This window comes from Notamacropus eugenii, chromosome 5 (genome assembly GCF_028372415.1).
Source record: "Notamacropus eugenii isolate mMacEug1 chromosome 5, mMacEug1.pri_v2, whole genome shotgun sequence".
NCBI classification, from domain to species: domain Eukaryota; kingdom Metazoa; phylum Chordata; class Mammalia; order Diprotodontia; family Macropodidae; genus Notamacropus; species Notamacropus eugenii.
In genome coordinates this window covers 89853796-89862597 of record NC_092876.1, presented here as the reverse complement: position 1 = coordinate 89862597, position 8802 = coordinate 89853796, and the positions used below count along the sequence as shown (strand labels likewise).

General features: G+C 38.0%; 1 protein-coding gene across 1 annotated transcript; it reads left to right on the top strand.

The window, feature by feature from the left end:
- Positions 1–5010: 5010 nt before the first annotated feature.
- Positions 5011–5949, top strand: LOC140508657 (olfactory receptor 52E4). The gene has a single exon (XM_072616546.1). It carries the CDS (start codon positions 5011–5013, stop codon positions 5947–5949), a length of 939 nt encoding a protein of 312 aa, XP_072472647.1.
- Positions 5950–8802: the final 2853 nt, after the last annotated feature.

Sequence of the window (8802 nt, the reverse complement as noted above, 5' to 3'; positions counted from 1 at the left end):
GTTCCAGGTCTGCATTTCAAATTGCCTGTAGGACATCCCCACCTTAATTTCACAATAGCATCTCAAATTCAACAGGAGAGACACTGACTCGAGTCAGAGGACCTCGTTTCATATCCTCCATCTTTTACTTACTATCTGTGTGGTCTTGGGTAAGTGACACTTCACTGTCACTCTGTTTGCCCCTCTGTAAGACAAGAGGGTTAGTCTAGACAAACTGTAAAGTTCCTTACATCCCTAGACATAGGATCCCTTCTTGCTCTAAAATATAAGATCTTATACACCAGACCAAGTTTATTCTCTTTATCCTTAGGCCTTGTCTTATTTCTGACTCCTCATTTTTTTCTCTTTCTAGTAACCCTCTTATCTCTAATATTAGAAACCTTTATATTATCCTGAATTCTTCTCTCCCTTACTTGACATATCCAATTATTTACTAATTTCTGACAAGTCTGCTATATGTTCATTCTTCCATTTCTTCTGCCATAAGCTTAATATAGACCCAGATTACTCTCTGCCCAAACTATTGCAATAGTGATATAGTACATCTTCATCATTTCCCTTCCATGTCTAAGCTATAATATTTCTTATGCATTAGTACTAATTATATTACCCTTTAAATATGAAGTCATTAGATTCTCCCTAATGACTACAGAAAAAAAGAGGTTCAACCCCCTTTTTATGGCATTAAGGTTTCTCATCATCTTACATTCCTCTACTTTCTCTTCCTATATCATATCACTGTATCATGCACTCTACAATCCTGACAAGTGAACTACTTTATCCCTCTACCAGTTCACCCAACATGCCTGTGCTCTTCCTGCTCAGTACCTTTGCCCATGTGTTTCCCATTCCTAGAATATCCTCCTATCCAATCTTTCTTTAAAATACAACTAAAATGCCATCTCATTCAGGAAGCCTTCCATGATTGCTCGTTGATAATAGTCTTCCATTTTAGATGTCACATAACCATTTGTTGTGAAATTCTCCAAAGTATTTGATTCTTAATGTATATGGGATGCATTTTCCTTCTCTATCAGATAAAAATAATATATGTAAATTGCTTTGGAAACTTTAAAGCACTATAGAAATGTTAGAAACATTGCCATTACTACTCCAACTGCCAGATGATCCTCTCCAACTGAATATCCCACGGACACGTTAAACTTAATATGTCCAAAACTGATTTCTGACTTTTTCCCCAACATCTTCCCTTCCCCTTTTCCAACTTCTCTGTTACTAGCAAGGACACCACCACCCTGCCAGTCACCCAGGTTCACAACCTAGGCATCATCCTCAATTTCTCTCTCTCTCTCTCTCTCTCTCTCTCTCTCTCTCTCTCTCTCTCTCTCTCTCTCTCTCTCTCTCTCTCACACACACACACACACACACACACACATCACCATTTCTAATCCATTGTTAAATCTTGTCAATTTTATCTTTTTTAACATCTCTCACATATATGTCCTCTTCTCTCTTCTGACACTGTCACCACTTTCGTTCAGGATCTGATCAGTTCATGCCTGGTCTATCACATTAGCTTTCTGTTTGGTCTCCTTGCCTTAAATTTCTCTAATTGATCTTCCCACAGCACAGATCTAATCATGTCATCACCCCCCCATTTAATAAATTCCAGTGGCTCCCTATGCCCTCCAAGATAAGATAAAAAATCCTCTATTTTACATTTAATGCCCTTCAAAACCTGGCTTCTTCCTGTTTCTTCAGTGTTCTTATAGCTTCTTGCCTGTGTCCAACCTACACACACACACACACAGACACACACACACACACACACACACACACACACACACATATATATGTATATTCTGTAATCTAGTGACTGAATTCCTTGCTTTTCCTCACATAAGATTTTTCTCAGACTTTGGCCATTTGCGCTGGCTGCCCATCATACCTAGAATACTCTCCCCCTCCTTTCCAACTCTGCATTTCCTTTAAGACTCAGCTAAAATCCTACTTTCTACAGGAAACTTTTCCTGATAACCGTTAATATTCGTGTATTCCCTCTGTTGCTTATGTCCAATAAATCCTATATGTAGCTTATTAGGAAATAATAATTTGCAAGTTGTTTCCCTTGATAGACTGTGAGATCCTTGAGAGAAGAAATTTTCTCTTGCCTTTTTTGGTAGGCCCCTGGCTTAGCACAGTTCCTGGCACATAGTAGACACTTAATAAATGTTTCTTAGCTTATGAATTTCTTATTATTTTTTCATCCATGTCTTATATTCCTCTACTGGACTCTTAGGCAAGATGATGAAGTCAAAAATAAGATCTGGATTTGGACCGGAAGAATCTACATTCCAATCCTTACTCAGAATGATTGTAACCTTTAAGGTTAAATAATGTTTCATCCTTGTACTTTCAATGCCCAGAAAATGGGAAGAACTTGATGAGTTGAACTGAATTAAACTGAGTTTGGCTCTGTTCCTTCCTTCCTATCTGATATTAAGAAAATGTCCTAATATTTCTGGTCTTCACCCTCTTCATTTATATAAAAAGAAAAGGATAAATGGTGTCTAAAAGCTTTTCATTTTATAAATCCTGTAAGTCACAGCCTGACAGCTTCCAACAGGAGACCTTCTTGGAGTAGGACATCTTTGCAGTCCTATGATTGATATTCAATTGAGGTGTTTTTCCCCTCTCTGCCCCCCAAACACACATGTCTCAAATAGGGATTAGGTGAGCAACTCTTTTGGATCAGGGACAGTGTTTTTCCAGTCATTTAAATATATACTTTTATAATATCTAATATATGTATGTACAAGTTGCATAATGCATAGTCAGAAAGATCTGAGTTCAAACCTAGCCTCAGACACTTATCAATTATGTGAACCTAGACATGTGACATAGTTTCTGTTTGGCTCAGTTTCCTCATCTGTATAATAGGGATAATAATAGCATCTACCTCCCTGGGTTGTTGTGAAGATCAAATGACATAATATTTGTAAAGTGCTTAGTACCTAGCACATAATAACTGTTATGTAACTATTAGCCCATTTATAAGCATATATATATATGTATATACATGTATATGCATGTATGTCCGTATGCCCGAGGTTTTTAGAAGATGTCAGACTGTCACATATTCTTTAAGTGGTAAATAGCATAAAGTCCAACTAGATATTTCCTGGTTCTGAGGGTAGCCTCTGGGCATAGCGTTCTTCCTGTAGATACTAGGCTTTTCCTGCACCAGATATTATCTGTTTTCTTAGTACAATGAAATTTGGGATCACCAGGAGATGAGGAGAGTAAGGAGAAAAATAATAGTGACTATTGGTGAGAGAAAGGAGAATACTGGATCTAGATGGGGAAAAAACACAGAGCAAGTATGAGAAACAGAGAGAGCTACCCACTTAACCTTGTACTTGATTATCACCATCTTTATTGTTATATCCACTATCAAATATCGGCAAATACTGTAGAAAGTATAGTCACTCTCTTGAGGAAACCCCAGATATCTTAAGGCATTAACGTCTGATTTGTCCTCATCTCTCTCCTCCAAAAAGTCAAACTAGCCTTATTCCCATCCATTCTTCTGAATGCATATGATAATGGATATTGAACATATCAGGATTTATGCAATTTGTCTAGACTGAAGTTTGCTACTGACTCTTTGTTATCTCTGGGAGCCTGCCATTCATTAATGAGGATGTTCCTCTCACTGCCTCATCTTTTCCTCCATATTCCTTGAGCCAAGTTAACAGAAATGAGCCACTGGCCATCAGTTTTTAAATTACCGTATATTCCTGGCTAAAGTTTTCTGCATATGGCCCTGTCCTGAATTCCTTGGGGAAAGATAAAAAGGGAACTAGAAAACTCAATCTGTGTCCTGGAAGAGTTGTGCCCTTAATAAGAATACTTATATCAAAATTATTTCATTTTTTTCAGGTAGGTATTCTCAGTTCTTCCACTGATGAACACTGAAATTTTTCTCTGCAGTTCATTAAAGGGTATCAAATTGTTGCTGGGGGAAAAAAACTTAAATTAGTATTATCATCATCATCAACCTGTGACCAACTTTGTAATGAGCCTCTCCAAACTTAGATAAGAGGTTTGGTTGATGGAATGTTAGATTTGAAGTCAGGAAGATCACTGTTCAAATCATACTCCCAGACACTTACTAGCTGTGCAGTCCTGCGCAGGTCTCTTAATCTCTCTCAGTTTCTTTGCTTCCAGAATTGTTGTGAGGATCAAATGAGATAGTGTAAAATGCTTTACAAACTTTAAAGCCCTATGTATATATTACCTATTAGCTAGATTGTACCTTAGAAAATACATATAGACCTCTTCATAGGGTCTTCATCCAGTCTTTCCAGATTGGTTAGAACTGCCAGACGTTGTACTCCAAGAGCATCAGTAACTACCTGGGTCCACCTCCATACCAGAATGTGACCTTGATGTAGGAGTTATTAGAAGCAGTAATGTATAATAATAGTAATGCATATAATAATATACATAATGACTCATGTTTTCATAGCAATTTCAAGAAAGTGCTTTCCATACAACAACCCTATGAAGTTGTATGAGTGGTTTTATCCAAGATGAGTTAACTGAGGATCACAGAAGTTAAATGAGTTGTCTGCAGCCAAGAAACTATTATGACTTAAAAAAAAATAGGACTTAATCCCAGATGTTCAGATTGCAAAACCTGGAGAAAGAACATTAGGTTTGAAGTCAAAATTTATATCCAGACTCGGGCTCCAATACTTATATTATTTGGATAGCCCTCAAAAATTAATTTAACTTGTCTTAACCCCATGTTCTCCATCTGTAAAATGAACAATAACCATTTTTTTGCATTCGATATCACATTGAGTTGTCGTGAAGGTAAACATTTTGTAAATAATAATGTATTATGTGAATGTGAGTTATTGTTATTATTAATTGACTGAAGCTGATGTGCTTTATGTCTCTCCAGGGCCTGGTTGCCAGAAGACCTGGGAAGAGAGGAAAGCCCTCCTACTTTCCTGTGGGCTATTATTACTACCTAGGAGGATGTCTCCTATGAATGAAACTGAATTCCATCCCTCCTCATTTCCTCTGCTAGGAATCCCAGGGCTGGAAGGTATACACATCTGGATTGCCTTTCCCTTCTGTCTTGTGTATCTGATTGCACTCGTGGGGAATGTCACCATCTTATTAGTAATCAAAACTGAACGGAGTCTCCACCAACCCATGTTCTACTTCTTAGCCATGCTGTCAATGATTGACTTGGGTTTGTCAACATCCACTATTCCCAAGATGCTGGGCATCTTCTGGTTCAGTTTGGGGGAAATAAGTTTTGCTGGTTGTCTCCTCCAGATGTTCTTCATTCACATGTTTACAGGCATGGAGACAGTACTTTTGGTAGCCATGGCCTATGACCGTTTTGTAGCCATCTGCAATCCCCTCCAATACACTATGATTCTCACCAACAAAACAATCATCATTTTAGCTTCAGTTGTTGTTGGGAGGAACCTAATTCTGGTTACCCCATTTGTATTTCTCATTCTGCGACTGCCATTCTGTGGGCATCATATCATTCCCCACACATATTGCGAACACATGGGCCTTGCTCGATTGGCCTGTGCAAGCATCAGGGTCAATATCATTTATGGGTTGATGGTGATTTCTAACATAATAGTGGATGTGATCCTGATAGCTACTTCCTATGTGCTCATCCTCCGTGCTGTCTTTCAGCTCCCTTCTCGTGATGCCCGGCTCAAGGCTCTCAATACTTGTGGCTCCCATGTCTGTGTTATGCTGTGCTTCTACACACCTGCATTTTTCTCCTTTATGACCCATCGATTTGACGGGAACATCCCCCGATACATTCACATCCTCTTGGCTAATCTGTATGTGGTTGTCCCACCTGCACTGAACCCTGTCATCTATGGAGTTAGGACTAAACAAATCCGGGAGAGTGTTTTGAATATCTTTATTCAGAAAGAGTAACTACCATACAAGGAATGTAAGATACTTTCCCTCATGTGCTCTCTTTATCTCAGTGGTATTCTTTGTAATCTCATAAGACCCAGGACATCATAGGGTAGTTACTGACTCAGAGTTTGATGAGAACAACACTGAAGGCTAATTAAGTCAATGCTTACTCCCTCAATCAAAGAATTTAGGAAAGAGATGGGTTTTCTAGGGACAGCTCTGGTCCATAGGTTAAATGGTTTAGAGAATGATGACTCCTTCATATTCTTTTTTTCAGTTTCTCTTCTCCATTATTCACCTGTATAGAATATTGCAACTGGAAGTCTCCTGACTCTGACTCCTTCTCATTTCAGGTCCAACCTCCTAAAATGAGAAGCCCAGAATGATACCCGGTTATTTTGTGTTAGAGCAACAACTAGAATGTAGGTCTCCTGGCTCCCAGTTCAGTTCTCTTTCCACTTTCCCTTCATACATTTTTTATTTACAGGGGTCCATTTGTCTTGATATTACCTCCCTCTAGTTATAGATGTCTCCATATTCACAGATGAATTGATATTATATTTATGAAGCTAAAACCCAAGTTCAAATTCAGACAGATGTCAAAATCGAGTTTATATTAAATAGCTCAATGATATTGTGGGGCTCTATAAATCAAAGGCTTCAGACTACACTTCTGAAGCACTTAGGTGGCTAGACAGAGAGACAGAGTATTTGACTTACAGTAGGGAAGATTAGTTCAATTACTGCCTTAGACATTTATTAGATTTGTAATCTGTGTCTAGCCACTTGCTGACCCTTTTACACATGTTTTCTTTTGCGTGAAATGAAGTGATCAGAATCTACGGCCCCTTAGGGCTCTTCCAGCTTTAAATCTATAATCTTTCAACCTAGACCAATTATAGATGAAGTTTGTACAATGGTCTTCACATTATATTCCCAGAATTAGCTAAAGATATTAGCTTACACAACAGTGTCCTCCTTGTCCCATCCCCTCCACATTATGATCTGGGGGCTGGTTGGAACAAACAGCAAAATATCAGAAAGATCATTGCCACTAGATTGTCCCCTGTAATACCCTGATGTCAGTAGCCAAATAGTAGGGGTGAAAGGCTAGAACTTAGTCAAAGTATGTTAACTATTTTAAAGTCTGTGAAGGTTGTCATTTGAAAGACTGATTAGACTTACTTTGTTTTTCCCTGAGAATCAAATTAGGAGGAAAGTATATTCTATAGAAAAAGCAGATTATGGCTGGATAAAATGTAAAACCTTGTAACTTGCCAGAATGTGAAATTGGATATCCCAGAAGACACTGTAGATTTTTAAGAGAAGGACAACGATCAGGGATGTATATATGGCTTGGACTAGATGACCTCTCAAATTCATTTGTCTAGAGGAAACAAGGTGGTACAAAGTGCTGGTTCTAGAGTCAGGAAGACCTGAGTTTAGCTCCATCTTCACACCCTGACTGACTGTGTGACCCTGAGCAAGTCATTTTAGCCCCTCTGTGCCTTAATTTCCTCAATTGTAATAATCTGGGATAATATTAGCCTCTATCTCACAAAGTTCTTATGAGAATCAAATAAGGTATTTGTAAAGCAATTAGCACAATGCCCGCCTCATAGAAGACAATAAATACATCTGCCTTCCCTCTTTTGTTTTGAACCCTGAAAGCTTATTACCCTATAATTCTATGAAGTATCAAATACATATTCTAAGAAGTATCAAACACATAGCAGCGTAAGCACCAAATAATGGATCAGAGAGATTTAGAAAAAAAATTGAAAATGAAATCAATGACCAAAGTAAGGCACTAGTGGGGAATATAGAGGAGAAGGGAGGACAAAGGTACCACATAGGCCTCTTTAGCCGCAGACAACAGATTATCTCAATCATTGTCAGTTTCTTTTAGAGCAGGATAAACTTTACTGTGATATCTACGATTTTGGTTCTCTATGTTAATAAAGGGACATAGAGACTAGAGTAGGAAGTACCTCAGAATACAGACCTGAAAACTGTGAGTCTCAGGGCACAAAGAAATAGAGGGAAGTAATGATGTGGAAAGGGAAGTGACATCCATATTTCCAAGACTAGAGAACAAGAGGATGTCATCTACTGTCCACATAAAATGCTAAAACCCAACTGGAGTGGGGGTAAGGCAGAAGGGGGAAGGAGAGAGACACCGGTGGGCATATAGAGAGATTGATACAAAGTATCAATCACTTAAGAAAGTATTCTGGTCAACAAATTTCTAAACTTGTATAACTTTCATAGATATTTGATTAATTCTAAAGGGCCCAGGGGGCAGAGCTAAATGTGAGGGGAGAAAGCTTCAGAGAAGCAAATTTCACTTCAATATAAAAATATCTTCCTAACAAACACAAATGATTAAATTGGCATAGGCTGTTGTTAGACAGTGAGTTCCCACTTGCTGGAATTTATCAAGAGGAGCCCAAATAATCACTTGTCTGGAGTATTACTAGAAAGGACATTTGTTCAGATATGAGTTGGGCTAGATGATCTCTAAGGTCCACTCCAACTTGGAGATTCTGTGAATCTATCATGTCATCTATAATTTTTATATGTTTTGTAGCAGTTAGTATCATATTTCACTCATTCCATATGAACTAATTATAAAGTCATATGTTACTGATAATAAAATTTAGATTTATAACTCAAGAAATTGGTTATTGATAGATTTTCTCAAATTTCCTTCAAGAGAAAGGAGATGGTACTAAATTAGATGTCACCTCTGTTGTTAACAATGACTGCCTTTAAGAACTCAAGTTACTGATAAATGGAAGTGGTATCTTTACCTGTCAATGCTTAGCCATTCATTTCCTTCAATGTACCTTCTGGATAGCTCCATCT